The 22620-nt window shown below is 40.6% G+C and overlaps 1 protein-coding gene across 15 annotated transcripts in view; it reads left to right on the forward strand.

Annotated features, from left to right (window-relative positions):
* The window catches only part of lamc3 (laminin, gamma 3), a 219942-nt gene extending 197672 nt beyond the window's left edge, over window positions 1-22270 (forward strand). For all 15 annotated transcript variants that reach the window (XM_034709416.1, XM_034709411.1, XM_034709410.1 and 12 more), the window contains 11 exons: window positions 3096-3276; window positions 6276-6520; window positions 9115-9191; window positions 9470-9604; window positions 13273-13492; window positions 13969-14118; window positions 17386-17488; window positions 18360-18562; window positions 18924-19064; window positions 19161-19260; window positions 20964-22270. In XM_034709416.1, the coding sequence (XP_034565307.1) occupies window positions 3096-3276; window positions 6276-6520; window positions 9115-9191; window positions 9470-9604; window positions 13273-13492; window positions 13969-14118; window positions 17386-17488; window positions 18360-18562; window positions 18924-19064; window positions 19161-19260; window positions 20964-21226 (1818 nt within the window). In that variant the 3' untranslated portion in view covers window positions 21227-22270. The remainder of the gene's footprint in view (window positions 1-3095; window positions 3277-6275; window positions 6521-9114; window positions 9192-9469; window positions 9605-13272; window positions 13493-13968; window positions 14119-17385; window positions 17489-18359; window positions 18563-18923; window positions 19065-19160; window positions 19261-20963) is intronic.
* The last annotated feature ends 350 nt before the right edge of the window (window positions 22271-22620 follow it).

Genomic DNA, 22620 nt, shown 5'->3' on the forward strand with positions numbered 1-22620 from the left:
CTAAATAAGTAGTACAGTAGTAGTAAAAGTAGTTTTTAGGTTACTTTCATTTTCAAGCTCAGCATTTTTATAGAACTTTAGGGCCTCCTCTCAGTCATCACAGCTGTTGAATTTAACATATGCCTTTAGCTTTCCAGTGACTGCACACAGCTGCAGTACGAAAAAGACAGTCCTTGCATTAGAACCTTCAACTTTGCACATAACCAAAGTCATAGGTCAATGCAGCATTGTCAACATAAATGTGAAAACAGTTGGTCTACTTTGAGTTCCTTTCTATTCTCATGGTGTCTTAAAAAGCTACCTGCAACAACTGTATCTGCTGATGAAATTTAGAAACTTACTATTCAGCCAAAAATGCTACTAAGCACTATGTTCAATATCTGCCTCTGCCTGGTGATGGTTAGATGGCAAACAGCAAAACCATTAAGGGAATGTTGTTGCTGTTGTTGTTGAAAATAGCCACATAATTAGCTAATTTTTTTATCATTTTATTTAACCTTTATTTAACTTGGAGAGAAATCGCATTGAGTAAAGGGAGCAGCAAACTAACGGTCAGAAAAACAGTCAGAAAAGTCGGCCGAGTGATGGCACTCTGAAGGTAGTGAAGGTGAACAAAGTCAGTCAAAGTTGGTGGAAATACCAAAACAATAAGCTAAAAGAGGCTGAAAGATCCTGAGAGTGTGCACGGCAATACAAGGAGCATACAATATTTTGTACAGGAGTAGGCATGTAACGGCCAAATTCCACCAGATCTGTGTCCGATCCGTCTCCGATCTGTCACGGCACCAGATCTGATAGGTTTCTATTTTAGTCAATCTGTTAACTTCCACTGGATCCGCTCCGCTCCGTTGCGTTGCGGCTGTGTCTCTGATCCAGCAGGTCAGAAAGCAACAGGACAGGAAGTCAGGCACCAAAACAAAATGAAAACACCCGGTTGATTTTCAGAACAAAACACTCTGTGTTATCGTTAGATCGTTTTTAACTTAACTATGACAACGAAATGTCATTTTGAGTGGAGCCAGGACTGGAATCAACAGGTCAGAGGTTTGAGGAGAGGAGGAGGAGAATCCTTGATTCAGTGATTGTCACGGGAAAACCTTGGTCACATGACTCCAGCTGTCCGTTGGTCCTGTTGACGTACGAGAGAGCACGGAGCCGGACGGCGGCGAATCAGAGACGGACCACACACGCATCTGGTGGAAGTCCACCATATTACACTTCCTCACACTTCAAGTGGCAACTCACTTTAATTTGATTATTAGTTTATTTTTATTTTTATAATACAGTAATATAATCATGTATAATACAATAATATGAAACACTGAAAAATACCTCTACAAGTTTGCACATCTGAAGGTATTCACTACAGTCACTTCCAAATAAAACTGTACATATGACAGAGCTAATTCAGCTTTTCATAAACAACTCTGATGATTAACCTGTTAGCAAAACCTTCAAGTCATTTTCTTCATACCACCTGATTTGTTCAATTCAACACTAAGTGTTTCAGTAAGTCCTGATATCTAATTGCATCAGTAGTTTAAGCTGTTGGAGTTCCGCAGTTTACAGTCTCTGAGGTGTACTAGGACAAAAGTGCAGCATTTCCCAAAACACAACATTCAAACAAAGTGTCAGTACCTGAAAACTGTGAGTACACTACCTGAGTAAATGCTGTTAAGCTTCAGCTTTGATTTTTATTCTCTTCATCTTGTACATCAAATAATGTGTGCCTGCTCCACACGTTTGTTTGGATGTTTTGCACGCTGATTGTGTAGTGCCTCTCACCATTAGGAGATGCAGTTTGTCTTGAAATAGCAACCAAATAGCAACAAATCCCCCCACCTCGTCCCCTACCGCCACCACCACCACCACCTCCCAGCATGTCCTGCCTTTGTACATCCTCATTACAGCCATGTGGCCTCTTTTGTATTTGTAGATTGCGAATAAAGAGAAGATGTGCAGTGGAACAGAAAGGGACATTTGCCCTAATGATCTCCTGTGCTGCTTCTTTCTGTCCCTTTATATTTGTTGCAGCCCACGTCTGTATGCTAAGGTGTTGCATCCATGGATTTGCCTTCTGAGGCCAATCCAATCCCACCGACACATTCTGTCTCTTTCCTTGTACATGTTCCCGCTCCAGCTAAAGTGGCTCTGTGTTCTTCCTTGACCGTCTTCTACCTGTGTGAATGCACGCTGTGATTTTCACAGTGTTAGCAATTCAGCGAACATCCCCAAGCCTTGTCTGCTCTGAACACCTGCAATTACTCTCCTCAATCCTCAGCCTCCCCCTGCTCTCCCTCCCTGCCTCTCACACTCTCTCTCTCTCTCTCTTTCTGCTCACATTTTCCTCAGGAAGGAAAAGGATTATCAAGCACCAAAGAGAGGGGAGCTGAGATATGTGACTGATGATAAAGAGAGATATTGAAAAAGAAAGAGAAAAACTTTGAATTAAAAGATAGGATAGAAAACGACAAAGATGTATGAAGCCATGCAAAAATTAATAAGTGTAAGCCTATGATGTTGAATTATCTGGATTCATTGGCGCCTTGCTTGCTAACAAATATAACCTCAGAGAGTTTTATATTCCTGCTAATAGTTAAAACCCAAGCTAGCACACCACATGCATGAGAAAGTTTGATCACAGCCACTTTATTGTCTCTTATTTTGAAAGTCTAAACAATTTAACAGCAAGGGTCAAAAAATTGGTGCCAATCACATTCATTCCATTTTCAAAACCTGGACTTTCATTTTCTAAGAAGTCTGATGTTGTTATCTGCTGAAATGCTTTTCTTTTCAGCCTCGTGTCATGCAGAGAACAGTGCGGGTGCATGCAGCTATGAAAAACGTATTCTATCCTTATCCTGTTGATATTCATTTATTCATTGCTTTTGTTGAAATACTACATTTTGATGTTATGGTGCAACAAGAAAAAGAGTCCTATCTCAATCCCCATGTTTGAATACATAAATACAGATCAGGATGGATGGATATTTTGTGGTGGTATTTGATGTCGTCGCCCCGTGTTTTTGTTCTCTGGCTAAAAAAATCTGTATTCTCATTGACACCCTGAGTGATAAATCTCTGCGCTATTACAGGCAGAAAAGCTGAGGACTCGCCTGCAGGATTTGGAGAAGCTCCTGGCTCGCTATGATTGCCGAGGTAGATCTGGGAAGCAGCACCACCTGCTGAAGTATCACATGGCCAGGCTTTACGAGCATGAGCACCAGAGGGAGGACACTCTACCAAATGCTCTGGAGGATTTCCTCGCCTTCCAAGGTAACAGCAGCCACAAGCCGGAGATAATTCCACTTGGCCTGTCACTCGTCTTAACGTTTCCTTCGTGGTCATGCCTTGGCAGCTTTTGCTTTGTGAAATATGACGCTTGCTTGTGTGCCTTTGTAACTGTTGTGTCACATTTTGGCTGCAAGATGATAAAATGCCATATCAGTATACACAACACCAGCGAGCATGGCTAAGATATTTGACACAAAACCGCCCCTGGGTGTTCTCGCAAATGGGCCAGTTGCTCTGTCTGTGCCTCTTCAGTGTGACATTGTTACACATACAGCAATGCAACAAAATGATTAAATCAGGAAGCAGACAACAATGCAAACCTAGCTCAATTACTTTAACACAATACTGATATATCCTCATTATCTTTGGAGGGGAAAGGGCTTACAGGCTCAGCTGCACGGGCCAAATGGAGACAAATCGTAACAATATAGAACAAGGCGCTGTGTGACCAACATAATCCCTATTTATATGACAGGCGGTGCATCCCTAATTCCTGGTTTATTATGATTATAGTTGCAATCACGATAACAGTCGTCTAACAACCCCCCTCCCGACACGCGCATATTTATACACACATACACACACAATTGCTCTTTAAAGCACTGGGTGGCCCAATAATAATTTCATGAGTATGTGGGGGTGACAGGCTCACACAGAGACACACTGGGGCACACACAATCTTGTTATCTCTCATTTTATGATACACTGAGACAATGAGACAAGCAGAGTATGTCACTAAAAACATCAGGCATATTGTGCAAATTGCGCTGATTGTACTTTGGACTGTCTCTGAAGTCAGTTTGAGTGGAAGCAGGATGGATTACAAAGTGCGACTTTGAAGAAAGTGTTCAAATCTTGACAGAATTTCCATCACTGGGTGCTTTTCTGACTTTAAACATATGTACTGTTATAGACCCATCCCAATGTATCAGTATCAGGTATGTTAAGTCCAATATAGGGACTGATTTATTGGACAACCAATATGCTGGGCTGGTTTACTGTAGGTCTATCACAATGGATACATATAGGCTTAAATAATTCCAAAATAAGATAAGATACTCCTTTTTTCATCCCACACGGGGAAATTCATGGAGTTACAGCAGCAAACAAAAAGGTGTACAGTACAATAATTTCAAAAAGAATATATATAGAAAAGAAATGTTCATCAAAGACAACAGATTGGCCATAATTCTCCTGTCAGCCACCACCTCCACAGGGTCCAGGACTGAGCTGGCCTTCTTCACAAGTTAGTTCAGTCTTGCTCTCCTGTGTCCTGTCCGCCCACAGCAGGTGAAATCCTTCCAATGTGGCGTTCGTGTCTGGTGTTAGCTCTGTTAGCATGATGCTACTCTGGTGCTGGGTTAGCTCGTCCACCTCATCGTAGACAGATCCCACAGTCCCCATGACGGTGGGTGGAAGGACAGGTGGACGCCGTCCCTTCTAGCTTGCACCTCAATACCAGCACGTCGTCCCCGCCTCCTTCTCCTCAGCTCGCAGGGAACATCGGGCCTAGCATCGTTTAGCATCGTCTAGCATCAACACGCTACGGGCTGCTAACATAATATAAGGACTGATTTATTGGACAACCAATATGCTGGGCTGGTTTACTGTAGGTCCATCACATACAGATACATATAGGCTTAAATAATTTGAATATGGTGCAGTATGAAAACTATCATCCAGACCATATCATGACAAAAAACTATGCAGAGTGACTGAAAAATGGTTTCATCACATATTTTGTCCAGATTAGCGTGCTCTGACTTCAATACGTTCTGCACTGTCTGCAGCACATGTAGCAAAACATCACTGATAAGTATTCACTTGAAACAGTTTACAAGTTATGTTAATGTCAGGTAATATAAGATCAAGTTATTTGCCTAATGAACTCGCCTTGTAATGTCCCTTTTCCACTACACAGTTCCAGCCCTACTCGACTCGACTCTGCTTGGTTTGGGTACCTTTTCCACCAGCCTGAGTACTGACTCATGGTGGGCCAGGTCATCATAACACAGCTGCACGAAACTGCATTCATGTCATTTTGAACGCGACACAAACACAACAATCACAAACAATGGAGGACATGGAGGCAATGGTGTACTTGCTGCTCGGTCTGTGGCTTTTTGTCCCAGGCCGAGCGAGAGAGGAAAGCAGTTGTACAGTACTGATGACGTTTTTCAAAAATGGCGGGTTTTATTCCTGTCTTGGGCGTCATGCTCATGACTCTTCAGTGACAACATTCTCTGTCCAGTCAGTGGCCGGCAGTCCGTCGACGTCACCTTTCAGTATTGGCTTAGCTTGCTTGGAACCAGAGCAGGGCACGTACGAAAAACTGCCCACGTCCATGAAAGGCAACACAAACCGAGTAGAGTCGAGTCAAGTCTAGTAGAGTAGAGCTCAGACGGGCCGGTGGACAAGGGCCATTAGTGTCTTTTGCATGGTCATATCAGTGCCAAATGAATGAATAATCCTCATGAACAGGGTCATTGCTTTGCACAAATACTCACTATAATGGCCACCATATTGGTAATCTGCTGATGACTGGCCGAAACTGCCAGATCTGTTAGCTGGAATGACTCTAAATGGGTATTCTGAGTCTATTCATCCCCATGGACCTTTAGCACATTGTTTGGTTACTACTGCAAATCAATAGATTTTATCCGGGTTGTATGTAATTGGTACCATCATTTTAAAGTGGGGAGGGAGGGATACTGCTCTGTATTCAGAACAAAAGTACTTACCCTGACTGAGGTCAAGTGCAGCTGTTTTCCTTTACAATAACTTTTGCATCCCACATGTGTCTACTTATGTGACTTATTTTGTTGAATGGTGGATGCCTAAATTTGCAGAGTAAATGAGTGTATTGTATCAAAAGACTGAATTCTACCCACAAAGAGAGAGAACAACCATGAAGGACTTATTGTTTTCTTTATATGTATATATTTATGTATATGTATGCTTTGTTGTCTTTGTTCTTGCAGAAGCACGGGAGGCCTTCATAAAACAATTTTCCTTGCTGGAAGCTTCTACAGGCACACTCCTAGCTCAGCTGCATAGCATTACATCTACTTTGAACTGCAGCATCAGCATGACAGAGGAGGAGAGGGAGGAGAGCAGGAAGGATGAAGGGAGCAGGGCTGTATGTCAAACCTTTACAGAGACTATTTCCATGATCAGAGGGTCTCAGAAACAGCTAAAGCAGGCAACACTGGACCTGGACAGCATGGTAGGAATCAAGCATGTTGCATCTTAAACATTGTGTTGATGTGTTGGGTAATTAATCGCCTAAAATTAGGTCCACACACATGCTGATATTGTTTGTAGCAGAATTGATTTCTTGTCCCTGTTTGCTGCAGTTTATTACTCTGTGTATAGATCCACACACAAAAAAGAACTCACCCCACAGCAAAACAATATGTCTCACCCCCATCTCACACCTTCACCACCTCCCCCCTCTTAGTGGTAAGTCCCTGTCTCCAAAGGATATTCTTACAAATGTTTGACAGATGCTAAAATTAACAACTTCTTCTTCACACACTCAGACTTTTTACCATCTCTCCATGACACTCACAGGAATCTGTTATGGATGCCACTGCCATGTTCTTTACATTTAGAGAAATTAGAAAGTGCTACTTTTGCCAATATATAGCTCTCCTTTTCTGAGTGTGCTCAGAGACACGCTGTACCTTCCTTATCAGTTGAGTGAGCCTGGAGAAGCGGCAATTTCATATTAATGAGCACAGTCCCTCCAAATGAAGAGGAAATGCAAGAGTGCCAATTGTGGATTCAGCTCCTGCATTTTTATTTGCATTTTCTCTCAAATTAAATGCCACTCTGGGAAGCATTTGAATGTATACACATTACATTTATCAGGACAAAACTTCAGGGGATTTATTTTGAAGGAGGTTGTTTGCGGCATGGCTCTGCTTTCAGAATACCTAAGCGTACAGGTTCATGGGTTCATTGAGTTACATTATTTGCAAATTAAATCCCCTGGAAACCCAAACCCACAATAGCATTCATATTTTGTACTTCTGTAGAGGTGATGTGAAGCCTGATGACGGCAGGTGCCATTTTGGAAATGCTTACCCAAGCTTAGTTGATGTGGGCCTTAAACCTCTCAGCAAACAGCTGCAATGCGCCGCACTGGCAGAAGAATTCACCACTTTTAAGTTAAGCTCTGTAATCATGTAGAGCTAGCTAATGCTACAGAGCCTTTTTGGCATTGTACTCATAGCTTTAAGACATTTAAGCTAACGTATGAACAATAGACATAGTATCCGTGATGTAACCAATCTGTTTCAGAAGCATTGTTTTGAAGCCAATTGACGGCGGGAGCCATATTGGATATGCGGAAGTCAACATAACTGCTGTCGAGCTAGTGTGAGGTAAAGAGGCGGGCTTTGAGCCTCCTAGCCAACAGCTACAGTGTTCCCACCTGTCAATCAAGTCAGCTGTGCCTCTCATAATGGAAAACTCATAATCTTAATATCTTTGAAATTGCCAAGTAGTGAAAAAATTTACCCCCCATACAGTGTGTGCCGATCAAGAAATGATCTATCCAGACTACACTTGTTTTTTGTACCAGGCTGTAAACATGTTTATTTCTGCTGTAAAGATCAGCTTTTTTGAATTAGTGTGTATGTGGTTTCCTGTACTTCCGGAGCCAGCCTCAAGCGGACACTCAATGAACTGCAGTTTTCAACACTTCCGCATTGGCTTCAATTCTCGCAGCTGAAGGTTGCCACTTGATGCTAACTAATAACAATGGTTCAGATAGCAAAGCATCTCTATCTTTCTATTCAGTGATCAATTCAAATAAGGATTCATTTTAAGAGAGTAGTGCTTCTGTGTTTTACTGTGGATCTGACACAGATGAACATAATGCTATGATTAGGCTGTTGGCACCATATACATATAAAGAGTAGATGCCGCATTGGCTGCTGGAGCACAAGAAATATGGCCGCCATCTTGGTTCGGTCATCCTACCCATGATCCTACCTGTAAACAGAAACTGAAGCAGTAGAGACTTCAAGATGCCAGAGCACTGTGCGGCAAAATACCTGTCATACATCACATTTATCACATATCAGAATATTCTATTACTGTTAAGCCCACTTTGAATATTAAAATACGCCGAACCATGTGTCCTGTATCATACCTACATGTATGACATTTGCAGGAAAAAAAAAACCTGCATGAAAATCAGTTTAGTATTCAGCGAGTTATGATTGATTAAATGCGCTGACACTTAATTGCGCCTGCAAGATTACACTGAGTGGAGCAGGTGACCAGACCAAGATGGCGGCCCCACGGCTCTTCAGCGCCAATAGGTTGTAGCGGTCGACGTGGCGTCTACTCTTTATATGTCTATGGTTGGTACTATATAATGGCCTCTGTTGTAGGTGGAGCCAGGGAGATGTCATTGAAGATGTGACAGGCCACACTGAACAGCTAAATTAGCTGTATTTGCTCTATGTATGCAAACTTTTATTTCACTCAAACTTGTGGTAAATAAAACTCACAACTTTGTTACTATATGGGCCTTTTTATTATTTCAAATGATACAGCTGAAGCTTTAAAGCAAATCAGCTCTCAGAGGCAAAGCCAGAACTCCCTTTTTTCTTGACTGCTCTCATAAGTTTTAAAACAGTTTTCACACAGATCTACAATTCTCAGAGCAAACACGTCCAACAACAAAAATTCCAATTGGCTTTAATGTGAAAATCCCTTATTTATTAGCAAGAGACTTTAGTCTGCTTGTTTTAATCATAAGGCAAAACAGGCCTTGACTTTTTTTCCTCCTTACTCTCTTTTTAGATCATTCCTTTTGAGTTGGAGTCAGGACCAAACAAATGGAACATGATGGTCAATGACTCACAGGTCCTCATGAAAAGGTAAGTCAGGTCAGCAAAGTCATCGTGGCCAATTACAAGGAAAAACCACTGTAACTTCCTTAAGCCTGTCACTTCCATTGTTGTTAGGCCTCTGTGAATCAATGCCCTCAGCCTCTCCGCGCATGCTGCACTATTATTGTAGTTAGAGAAATCTGGACTGGAAAGCCAGCGAGAGGAAGTCATCAACGCTAGGATCTATTCAGTCTCTCCTCAGGCAGTTGTAATGGTCTGTTATTTTATGTTACTCACTTCTCCTTTTTTCCCCTCTTCCCTTGTAGTCACAGAGAAACAGCAGACTACATTGAGGCCGTAGCCAGTGGGGCGGTCCAAGCCTCAAAGCAGACCTTCAGTTTCCTGATGGATCTGCTGCAGGACAACTCCACAGAGGAGTACATCAGGAACCTAACCGAGCAGTGAGCACATCAATGAATCTAAACACACACCCACATAGACAAGCACAGTCAGGGAAAAAAAGTCTTGCATTCACATAAAACATCCTCTCTGCAAATTCCCAGGATTATTGTGTTTTTGCAGTAAATTTCTAACAAAGTGCACCTATCCCTGTATTACAGCTCAAGGTCCCTCTTCTTCACAGTACGCTGGAGTTTAGGAGTAAGACATTTAGCCACAGGGGGACAGCTCCTCTCTGCTGTAAGCCTATTGCTTTCTTGGATTTGCTGCGCGCTCGCTGCATCTCCTAGCGTGTGATTGCTCAGAGGATTATCCTCCAATGCCAGACAGAATGATGCAAAAAGCCCTCCGGTGGCCATGATGAGAGCAAGAAGCGAGCGACTCAAAATTGATTACGCCCTCCGAACAGTAGTCAGCGCGGTTCAGGAGAGCTCTGTTAATCTTTGGAGAACTGCAGTACCACAATACATATGTGTGTATGTGTGCAGATACATTTGTGTCACTTTAAAGGATGTGAGGTGAGCAGTTTATGCACAGATGGGCAGCATTAAATTGCATTTCACGAACAAATTTCCTCATGTGTCAGCACTTAAACCGATCAGATGTGTTTTTGAGGCAGGACAGCTAAGCAATAAAAAAATGACAGAAGTATTTAACCCTTCATCAACTACAGGATTAACTACAGAGACCCAGATAAGACCTCAGGGAAGAGTTCAATGAGATTGTGTCAGAAACTTTTTTTTTTATTTTTAGAGTCTTAACAGTCTGTGTCCAATCCAGTGTCAGCAGAGTGACAGTAAACTTCAAACTGAAAGTTTGCGGATTTTAATGTTATTCATAGACACTGTTGGTGAAATAGTTCCTCAACAGCAACATTTATGAATGATAAAATCAATCATTCTTTAAAAGACAAAACAAAAGCAGAGTAATCCAAAAATTTGTATTTTTTAAAAATTTATTTATTTATTTATTTAAAAGGACAGTGCCTATTAATGAACATTTCAGTGTAACATCAATATAAAACAGCGAGGCAGCTGTGGCTTAGTGGGTAGAGTCGGTCGTCCATCAATCGAATGGTTGGCGGTTTGATCCCAGCTCCAGCAGTCACATGCCAAAGTGTCCTTGAGCAAGACACTGAACCACAAATTGCTCCTGCTGAGGTTCAGCGATGTGTGAATGTGTATGAATGATATTAACTAATAATAATAATAATAATAATGCATTTTATTTATAGGCGCCTTTCTTGACACTCAAGGTCACCTTACAACATTAAAACAAATAGAGTTTAAATAACAAACAGTAAATAAAACACAATTTAAAAAGTTTTAAGTGAATGGACAGTGGAGTTGTGGTCAGATGGAGTAAGCCAGTCTAAATACATGAGTTTTGAGTTTGGATTTAAAATGTGGGAGTAAGTCAGTATTACGGAGGTCAGGTGGGAGAGAGTTCCAGAGCTGAGAGCAGAGCGGCTGAAGGCTCTGCTCCCCTTGGTAACAAGGCGAGCAGGGGGGACAGTGAGGTGGATGGAGGAGGAGGATCTGAGGGTGCTGACGGGTGTGGCAGTATGGAGAAGGTCAGAGAGATATGGAGGGGCGAGGTTGTGTATGGATTTGAAGGTGTGGAGAAGTATTTTGTAGTTGATCCGGTGTGTGATGGGGAGCCAGTGGAGCTGTTGCAGGATGGGTGTGATGTGGTGGATGGAGGCAGTGCGTGTGATGATACGGGCGGCTGAATTTTGAACCAGTTGTAGTTCATGGAGGGTTTTGTGGGGGAGGCCAAATATAATACTGATGGTCCCTCACTATACAGCAGCCTCTGCCATCAGTGAGTGAATGGGTGAATGCGACAAGTAGTGTAAAAAGCGCTTTGAGTGGTCAGAAAGACTAAAGTACAAGTACATTTACCATTTACCATAAATATGCCAGAGTTAGCCATAAGGCTTATTTTCATCTGTAGTGCCCGGCAGGTCAAAACAGAGCTCATAACAAACGATAAACATAAATAACAGATAGAAACAGTGCATGAGAGCATGACAATAAAAACAACAATACATCCCAAGAGCATATATAAGTTTTACAAAAGTGCAAGTACGCGCATTAAAGTGCTGTTCAGCATAATCAAGAGATATATCTGAAGTTGGGCCAAATAAACATGGACCAGCATCTCAGTATCTCACACAAGTAAAAATGCCTACATTAAACAAGAAGTCCAAACAGAACCAAGATGATATTGAGTTACAGTTATGCAGTTCAAAAGTTAAAGCAAGACAAAAGAAGAAGGGAATCAAAGAATTTAAAATATTTGAATACAAAAATGTGATGAAAAATAATAGAATAAGAACGATGGCGTCATAAAACAGTTGCTACTTTAAACTACTTCTTCATAACACTACAAAGGAAAACTTTTACTTCCTACTTCACCGTGCTTATATTACATCTGTAATCACTTATCTTATTACTTCAAACACAGACTTTACAGAAACAATATGTCTTCAGAAGAGTTATATATTACTGGTAAAGTGTTATGTCACACCAGGCAGAGCGTTTGATCTCTGACAGATCTTTCAGAGAGCTTAATTGAATTCAAGGCACCTCATCACATTTCAGACGTCTGTCAGTGTCGTGATGTTCTGATTTTCTGCCTACATCTTTCAAAAGGTTAGAGCCTCAGAGGTTATTTATATTTCTGTAACTTGACTGTTAGGGGCTTGGGAACATTTCATGAAATGTTCCCATATTTAAATCAATATAAATCTATGAACAAGGCAATGCAGCTTGTTATAAGTGAGTAAAGAGCAGTAAAGAGAAGGCGACACTGTGCAAACAAAGCATGATGGATTCATGAAAGGTGTTATGCACAGAGCAGTAGATGTTAAAGTGCCATTTATATCACCGCCTGAGCTGTAATGTTATCCAATCTGTTTTCTTCAACAGAGCAGAAGTAAAAGTCCCAGTGTGGGGCGCTTAGAAGTTAAAACTAACTTAACTGTTTCAATCCACAGCTGAAGATAAGAAATAATGTTGCATAAAACAAGTTCCTTACTTTCCTCAAGTCATTTTATTATAGCACGTCTTTAAATTTACTTGAGTCCCTCTGTCTCCTTCTTAAAGTGAAACCTGACCAGACCTTTAAAAAGTGAAAGATGATCAAGAACTCCTTCGTTGCAACATTTTCCTTCACATGTGAAATTATTTCTCGCAATAATTAATTATTATTTGCGAAAACTGCTCATTCATTTGCACACGCAGGACTGAAAAGTGAAACACACTGGGACTTTTACTTCTGCTCTGTTGAAGAAAACAGATTGGATAACATTACAGCTCAGGCGGTGATATAAATGGCACTTTAACATCTACTGCTCTGTGCATAACACCTTTCATGAATCCATCATGCTTTGTTTGCACAGTGTCGCCTTCTCTTTACTGCTCTTTACTCACTTATAACAAGCTGCATTGCCTTGTTCATAGATTTATATTGATTTAAATATGGAACAGAATGATCCTTTTGAAATAGATGTGAAATGTGTTGCTCTAATGAGTCTGCAGCACAGCATCTCTTTTCATCAACTGTACACAAATAAATCCAGTATGAATAAAATATTATTTTTAAAAGTGGCTGTTACTGTAAATCATATGCTACTTCATTCTCTCTTCTTCCTTCATTCCTCCAGAATAAAACACATGCAGCAGCAGAAGGCGAACTTGACAGCGCAGGTGAATGATACTGTAGCCAAACAGCTGGCCTTGGAGGAGGAAGATGCAGGTTTAAAGCTCGCCCTGGGTAACATCACATCATCCTTTCATCAGCTGGCTCTGACAGCCGCCAGCTCATCACCACAGCCGGCCCAAACACAGCTCAACCAAACACAGCCAGCCAACCACACAGGAGAGGTCAGTCTGGACAGCTCCTGCAGGCTACAAATGCAATCTTATGCTTTATTGTGTTACATTATAGATCCATGAATGGATCATTTGGTCTAGTTACAGCTAGCTGCCCTTATACAACAAACCATATCAGGTCGTTTAACCAGAGATACAAGAGTCTCTTCTGCTTTTGAAGAGTGGGCAGTTAGCTCCACTTCGTTTTTTTGTAATCTAACTTTTGGCAAGCAAAGGGGGACACTGAGTGGGCACAGGAGAGAAGATTCTGGCAGGATTTGCAGCTCACGCGGGTGCATGTTGTTCCAGAGGAGGGCCATTAACCACTGCTGCTTCTCTGAGCAAAACAAACAACACGGAAGCAGGCTGTTTGTACCCTCTGTAAACGGTCTGATAAAGGCACTATCAACCGCATAGCTGATACAGGAAACTGAAATTGAACGGTTTGATTAAAATACCTAATTTGTGTTTTTCTGTTTTGTGTTTAGTGGGGCGAGGACCTGATTAAACAGACAGAGGAGCTGGATGGGCATATCCAGACCAAAGACGATCTAATCAATAAGATCAGAGAGAAGACGGAGACTCTGAAACAGACTACAAATGAGAAAATAGAGACGATGGTGAATGACGTCAGTGAGGTGAGATTACTGCAGACTATGACTTCATGTCTGAAGGTTTTGATTCATTGAATTGTATGTCAACAAATTCCCAGGTTTCCTGAGAATGAGTGCATATCATTTCAGCATCATCATGAGGTTAGTTCACTGAGAAAGTTTCTAACCATTTTTGTCATCTTTTTTTATAAGTCTTTGTAAGAAGTAGAAAAAGCCACTGTGGCGACCCCCATTGGTCTTTTCTATTACGGTTTGAAGTCTTGAGTGTGGTCGCCACTATCTTGTTTTTTTGGGGGAAAGAAGAGACCATATTTGGACTGGAGGGTTAAGCTAGGGAGTACTAACACAAAGACCAGCTGTGTTACCAGTTGCATTGGAAATATATCAAAGTAGTTCAGTTAGTCAGCTCAAAACATTGTTTGAGTAGGGCATCCAGGCTCCGAGCCTCATCACTCTTTGCAGATTAACTTTACATGCAGAAATTGAGGAGTGATAACATAAGACGACATCGACCTGTCCTTCCACCCAACGTTATGGGGAATGTAGGATCTATCTTCGATGGGGTGGATGGGCTAACCCAGCACCAGAGGGAATACTGGCAGAGTAGCATCATGCTAACAGAGCTAACACCAGACACGAACACCACATTGGAAGGATTTCACCTGGATACAGGAGAGCGAGACTGAGCAAACTTGGGAAGAAGGCCAGCTCAGTCCTGGACCCTGTGGAGGTGGTGGCTGACAGGAGAATTATGGCCAAGCTGTCGTCTCTGATGGACTTTTTTTTCTATATATATTCTTGTTGAAATTCTTGTACTGTACACCTTTTTGTTTGCTGCTATAACTCCATGAATTTCCCCGTTGTGGGACGAATAAAGGAGTAATTTATCTTATCTCATAATATCTTAAAGCCCCTACAGTCTGAGTCTGCAGGTGGTTGCTTGGGTGGTGGTGGTGGTGAGGCTGAAAGTTTGAGCCCAGCACTGGGGCCAGACAGGTGGAGGTCAGACGTCTTGCAGCTTAAATACTCTGCTTAATTGGGAGGATACTTTTGTCAGGTGGTCTTGAGAATGACACATAGTGAATGTGAAATTAGAGCAGCTCTAGTTGCGTGCCTGAACTAGCTTGCAGGTAGTGCACCATTGAAATTATATTAATAAATCAGGCCTTGTACAGAGGTACTAAAACAAAATAGCCCCAAAAATTACCAGCAAACTCTTTAGTGTGTCATTTGATTAATCAAATTCTGAACAAGGTATTTTTTATGATGCAGTCAAAGGGAATCCACGTCCAAAATATATTCATCTATTTTACTCTAAGCGGAACCATAATTCATAGACTGAACATCATGCCTTAAAATGATCAATTGAGACTATAAACCTTTAAGAAATGTATTAACTGAGGTCATAAATCAAGGAGAACGAGAGTCATTTTTCTTTACATTAGATTGAATACAGGCCAGCGCCGGTCAAATTGGGTTTGTTCAATTAATTGTGTTTTAACTATTGACTATGCATATGGATTGCGTACCTCCATCTCCTCCTATTGTGAAAAAATGAAGCCAAAATACCGCGACAATGGGCTCTGACACATTACATTAGTGGAGTGTTTTGGAGCCAAATCATGGGCAGCAGCAATCTGGCTGATGGGGCCAAAGTACATATTTAATTCAGTGATAAAACAGCAAGGATCCTTCAGGTTGGTCTACAGCAGACGCTCACAGTTATAGAAAGTTCAATGACTCTTGTATTCATAAACAGCTGTCAATCATGACATCACATCCATTATTCAGGCATCAAACAACTTATTAAAAATTCACTTCTCCAAACACTTGTACATTAACTAGCATGAAAACAAAGCACTGTCATGACAGATAGCATTTTAAAGCAGATTATATTTAGCATGGGTTTTTTTTCCAAGTTTGACTCCTCATGTTTCATTTGTTTCAATGGGGTAGGAAGGCTTCATGACCTGTGCTGCAGCCACCAGTCACCAGGGCACTGGAAAAAATGCCCCTCCAAAAACAAGAAAAAAAACTTATTTCAAGGAACTTTTACCTTGAAATAAGCAAAAAAAAACCTGCCAATAGGACAAGTGAAAATTTGCTTGGTAAGATTTCTTAAAATAAGACGTAATATTTTGAAAACTGTGATCTTAAAATTAGCAGGGAAAACTTATTTTAAGCAATATTTTACCAGTATTTTAAAGCTTAGTGTCTCAGAATAAGCCAGGAATGGCACTTCTCTAGGTTTAACACCATCTTGTACTAATACAATTACAAAGTTTAATTTGAGCATTTTGGGATTTGTCTTCTCATAGTGAGCTGGATATACTAATATTCAGTCATGCTGTTTTTTAGGATAAACCAGCCGTGCTCAAAAGTAGGTGTTTCATTGGGTGCATGTAGTTTGAGGATGTATATTTTTATCTGATTTAGAAGAAACAGTGTCTGAAAACTGTAACCCACCCTTAAAAAACAACAACTTTTCTTTCTTTCTTTCTTTCTTTCTTTCTTTCTTTCTATCTTTCTTTCTTTCTTTCTTTCTTTCTTTCTTTCTTTCTTTCTTTCTTTCTTTCTTCTTTCTTTCTTTCTTTCTTTCTTTCATCAATGGAGCTGTTTTCTGATAGATTCTCCAATAAAATGCATTTACTTAAATCAAGTGAAGGGTTTGTCTTAAATCAAGATTGTCTGTCTTCTACAAATAAGATCTCAGCTTGAAAAATGTATGAATTTTAAAATAAACCTTGTTTCTTCTAAATTACAACTCAAAACAAGATCATTTCAAGATTGTTTGACTTAACAAGATATTTAAGATGCATTGTTTTAAAACAAGTCCCTCTATCTTGCAAAAATGTTACTTGTTGAGTAAATTTATCTTAAAACAAGTGGTATAAGACATTTTGACTAAAAATGTGAAAACTTCACTCAGTAAGATTTTTAGTTTTTGCAGTGGGGGAGCACCACTTATTTCGACTACACTTTTGGGGAGCTGTTGTGTTGTCCAGGTTTTACACTCTGTGGTTTTTATACCTCAGAGGTTTCGAGCTGTAGTTTGTGCTTAGAGTTACTTGGCTAATCTTTCATAACACAGCATTGTGTCTATCTATACTGTGATCAAGTCAAGCATCCCAGTCAGTGTCTGGAAGCTCTTTTAAAAGACAGAATGCTTTCCACTCCACAGTTTACTCTGCATCAAAGTCTTTGATAGCTGTTGATGCAACCTTTGGATACACCCACGGGTCATGTTTCATCATTGTCTTTCTCTCTTTCTCTTTCTCTTTCTCTCTCAAGCTGCAAGCTCGCACTGAAGGGGCAAAGGTCACGGCTCTGTCGTCCGTGGTGACGGGGAAAGAGATGGAATCAGACGCAATCACCCTGCACAGAGAGCTAGACCGTGAGTCTGTTTCTCTCTATCAAACTTGTGTCTGGTTTTTTTTCTCTCTCCTCACTGTCGGTCCTGTATTATTGTTTTTGTTGAACATCCAGCTGAATTATTCTTCTCAAATTGAAATGTCAAGTACTGAAAGTGAAAACAAACATCAGAGCTGCAGGCTCAAGTTTCACTATAATACATTTGTCATCAGCATTGTAATGTTTGGACGTGATTGTCATGTACTGAATGCAGCAACAGATTATTTGAATACTGTAATGAGGTGGATTGTTTAGGGAGTTTTTTAGAGCGTCAACTTCATGAATGAAAAAGTGTCTGTTTATGATGCGTGGAGACACTTTCAAGTGTTTTTGTCTCTGAGAATTTTCCCTGAATGTAACACAGGATACGCAGAGAATGAATAATGAAAATAGAATTCAGCCAGCAGGAAATTTCTTTTCAACTGGGTCAGACTTTTCATAATTTAGTACAACCTTGAATCCAATTTAAAGGCCCTGAAAACACATTTCCTTAATCAGCTTTTGATATGATAGATGGGCTGTGTATGCGAACACAGTGAGTTCTCCCAAAGTTTAAACAAAGTGGTTATTTCACAAAAGTTTTCTGTCTGTATATGTGAAGATGTGTGAGTTCTTTGCACTGGTTTAAACAGAGAAGGGCTCAGCTGGAAACACGTGCTGTGTTTCATCAATGCACGATCACAATCAAGCAACATTTGAAACAGTCATTTTCAGCAGATAAACTTAATTGGATATATTTTTCCTGCCCTTTAAACTGCCTCCGCCTTTCTTTGTCTATGACTTTAAATTCACAAAATATACCTTTAACTTTGAACCATGTTTAAAAGATACTGTCATTGTACTACCTCTCTTAGACATGATGAAGGAGTGGCCCAACCAGCACACCCAGACACAGGCCGCCATCAAAAAGGAGAAACCCCTGGAGGACAAGGTTTTAGCTGACGTCAGAAGAAAGGTTTCACAGATTGAGAGGATGCTCAAACCAGCTCTGGAGACCTCCAGCCTCGCCAGCAACACCACCAAGGAGGCAGAACAAACAGCACAAGCTGTGGCCAAGGTGTGTGTGCAGTTGTTTGGTGCAGATGAATCCAAGCCGACTTTCTTTTGGTTCCATATATTTGGAGGAATTTACTGGATTTTAATTCCTTGTTCTCTTTTCAAGCGACTTTAATGAGTTTGGTCATCCTCCTACTCTTAATTTAGCGCTCACATCAGGTCAGATTTAATTATTAAAGACTTTGCTTCATGCCTGCAAACCAGATACATCACCGTTAGTCTAAGCTGTTCTTTCTTTCTGTACCTCCAGCAGCAGCTTACAGAACTTTATTTGTTGTTTTTAAAGTTGTGAAAGCACCCTTAAAAGTTAACCGCCTTCTGTCTTGTCTTGGACCAACTTTCCCTCTTTGTTTATGTTGCAGGAATCCAAAGGTATTCTTACCCAGGCCAAGCACACCAGGACCGCCTCTACTCACCTGGGCTCCCATTTAAACTCTGCTTTACGCCAGCTGGCTGAGCAGGAGACCCTAACAGCTACAGCAAACTCCCAGATCAACTCGCAGGTACCTAATGAAGAAACTTATCACACAGTTAAACAGTAGAATCCATGCACATTGATCCCAACTTACTGTTTGGACTATCTTTCTTTTCATCTCCAGCCTGAGGTGTCCCTGACTCGCGTAAAGGAAGATATGGAAGCAGCCAAGCTCCAGTTAAAGGCCTTTTCTGTGACACTAACTGAGCTAATCAGCAAAATTGGTGAGTACCTCTCTCTCTCATGGATCATTTTCACTGTGGCTACTTTGTAGTCTCCCATATTGTTAAAACTCATAAATCTTCATTAAACCTCAAATGTCAGATGACGAAAGAGCTCTGTGCTTTTTAACGCCTCATTTAACGGGGAAATATTTCCCTGATTTTCATCCCCATAGGAAAGCTAGAATAAGTGCTGTTCATTAGACCCAGAATAGTTTTCTTTGTGCTTGGATTTCAGTCTGTTAAGATAGTTTAGTGGTTTCTTCTGACCTTTTATAATTCATTTAGACCCATTTACATAATGCAATTCAATCTATAGGATGTAATAGAGAGCAGTGGCAGCTGGTGCAGTTTTCTTTAAGGGGGCTATAACACAATCCAAAGTACTTACAAAAGGTATAAAAACAGGTAGTTCAAGTGGGAGTTACAGTTAGTGGTACGCGATCAGAGTGTAGGTGTGACAGTAAATATGGCCCTAATAAAAGACAGCTATGCCATAGACAGTATAAGACAATACTCAGGGACGTCATCCATTGGTTACTGAAGGGGCGTCTGAAAGTCCAAGGATGGTGGTCGCCTTATTGGAAATGCTGACTCTACTTTTGGTCAGTGTAGATACAAGGCAAGGCAAGGCAACTTTATTTTTATAGCGCATTTCATACACAAGGGCAACTCAATGTGCTTTACATTAAAACATTAAAAGCATTGGAAACATTCAGAAAGGCATAAACGAACACAATTAAAAAGACAAATATAATAAAACAGAAAAGAAAAGGATAATTAGAAATATGTTAAAAATAAAATTAAGTTAAAGTGAGTTAAAATAAGCTAAGATAGGAAGGCAGTGGCAAATAAAAAAGTCTTAGTCTTTGATACAGGCAAACAGGTGGAGCTGAGGTGGCTTGTGTCAGCTTTTCACTCCTCTTAGCTGTTCCCTGAGCTGTGCAAATGGATGTATAACCCTGAGCTTTTATATCATCTTAATGAAAGCCACATGAAAAATACAATGACACGGCGCTGGCAGATAACAAAGTGTATTTGGGCAAGGCACCAAACCCCAAACTGCCCCCGGTGGCTGTGCCATCGATTCGTCACAACTTGATGGGCGCTTTACATACCAGCCACTGCTATCTGTGTGTGAATGGGACATGTAATGTAAAAGCGCTTTGAGTGGTCAGAAGTCAAGAGGAAGCAATATATCAACACAAACCATATATATCCTTCTACTGCCACATGTTAAATGTTGGTGTGTAATGTTTGAAGATAGAAGCTCCTGTCTTTCATATTGAAGAGGAGCGACTGGGCTTTTAACAGTCAATAGAGACTGGGAAACACATGAACAATCAGTGATTTCAGACTTTAATAACATTTTTAATCTACATTCTTATTGCAGGTAATACATTGTTTATTTCAAACACATTTTAAAAAATCTTATTCAGTGATGTTCTGTCATTCTCCTTGTGTGGAGTGGTAAGGCAGGCTCTAGCACCCTCTTTCACAAGCCCTTAACTGCTACAAAGTCAGACGTCTCTACATGCTTGAGAGGATGATGACCAATATCATGGTTTGGTCATAATGCAGGCAGATCAAACGCTTGAATCACTTGTGCTCGTGTGCTCGTTACAAAAAACTCCACACAGCTCAGTCTGTTTTTTTTTTTGTCCTCTCCATCTGTCTTCCCCCTCTCTCTCTCACGTCCCAACCAGATGGGAATGTGCCGCTGGAGAGATTCGACCGGATCTTGAACGAGACGGCCCGCCGTCTGAGCATGCTCCGAGGGAGCGTTGAAAGCCCAACACTGGGCTCAAAGATCCAGAAGCTCCAATCTGCCTCTAAGGAGCAGCAGAGCCGTCTGTCCATGATTGAACAGGACTTACAGGAGATCAGGGAGGAGAGAGACAGTCTGAGGGACATTGCCGTAAACCTGCCTCAATCTTGTCCTGAAGCCACAGCAGCAGGCAAAGGCTAGATGTTATAGAGTCATTGATAAGAAAATGGAACATCAGAAAAGTCTGGTAGGATTTTTATATTAAAAGGGGCTGTGGTCATTTTTTATACTGCTTCAAAAAAAGCCATTTAACATCCCTTCTTTTTCTGCTTTCTGCCCAAAGGTACAATTTATTTCACCTCCACATATTTCCCTCCTAAAAGCAACAAACTCATCCTCTGTCTCCAATGATTTATGCCTAATCTCCCGCCTGTGTTTTATTCCTGTAAATTTCCTCTCCCGCTTTCCTTTTCATCAACAACATCAGAAGTTTAATTTCACTGTGAATAATAATACAGCCGTTCTGAATTGCTGGAGTGCACTGTCAAGTTTAAAATAATGCTGATTTTCCTTTGTGGGGGTAAAAGGTGTGTCTAAGAGCTCCTCCAGTCTGACACATTCATTTACACTTGAGCTCCTTTTCATCAGCCCGGCTTAATTAACAATTAGTCCTGGTGGCCTCGCTGGGGTTCAGGTCAGGCTTCAACAGCACATAACCTGTGTTTGGGATTCTTACAGTGCCTACCTCTCTGTTTTACCATTCCTCCATTTTTATTTCTTTCTGCGTCACTATCAGATCATTAAACATTCCTTGTCCTGGGGCTTTGGTTGTCTCTCACCGTGGCCCCTTGCGACCAAAATGTAAACACATAATGTGAATATTATCATGACAAGAATCATGAGTTGATTGTAAACCAAAGATAAACAAGAGACACTATTTTCTATTTTTTATAAATGCTCAGAAGCGATCTGGAGTCAGCATCAGTCATCTTCACGTCAGTTACTCATCTACTATCATATACCATGTTTTCAATATGTGTCTTTATTGACACCATTTCAGAACAGAGTATACTTCAAAGGGTCATATTTCATATAAAGGTATCTGTTTTTAGTGGATGCTGTTACAGCAAATTCAACACACAATGGGAATGAAGGTGCTTCTCACAGCTGAGAGAGCTTGAATTGTTTTATGATGGTTCCAGGAATTTGAAGAAGCAATAAAATAAGTATTAAATCCTTGGAAAATGTGATTGCTGTGTGTACTTTCAAAATCTGATTTGAGGGGTGCAACAAAGGAGAATCAAGGTGTTTGACTTATTAACTTAACACACATTTTCCTTTCTTTCAAGAAGGACATTATTTCTCCTGAGCTGAAACGTTTGTTAAAGGAATAGTTTGAAGGTATCTGAAAGAAGCTTTTTGTTTTTCATTTCAACTTATTTTAATTAAATTAGAGGATTAATCCTGTTTTCATGCATGTGCTCAATATAAAGCTTAATAATGAGATAGTTAGATTATCTTAGCAAAAGGACTGGAAGCAAAAGGAAAAGCTGTATTTTTATGTCCGTCTGACTTAATGAAATGCTATTTCTTAT

The sequence above is a fragment of the Notolabrus celidotus genome, chromosome 19 (genome assembly GCF_009762535.1).
Source record: "Notolabrus celidotus isolate fNotCel1 chromosome 19, fNotCel1.pri, whole genome shotgun sequence".
Classification (NCBI taxonomy): domain Eukaryota; kingdom Metazoa; phylum Chordata; class Actinopteri; order Labriformes; family Labridae; genus Notolabrus; species Notolabrus celidotus.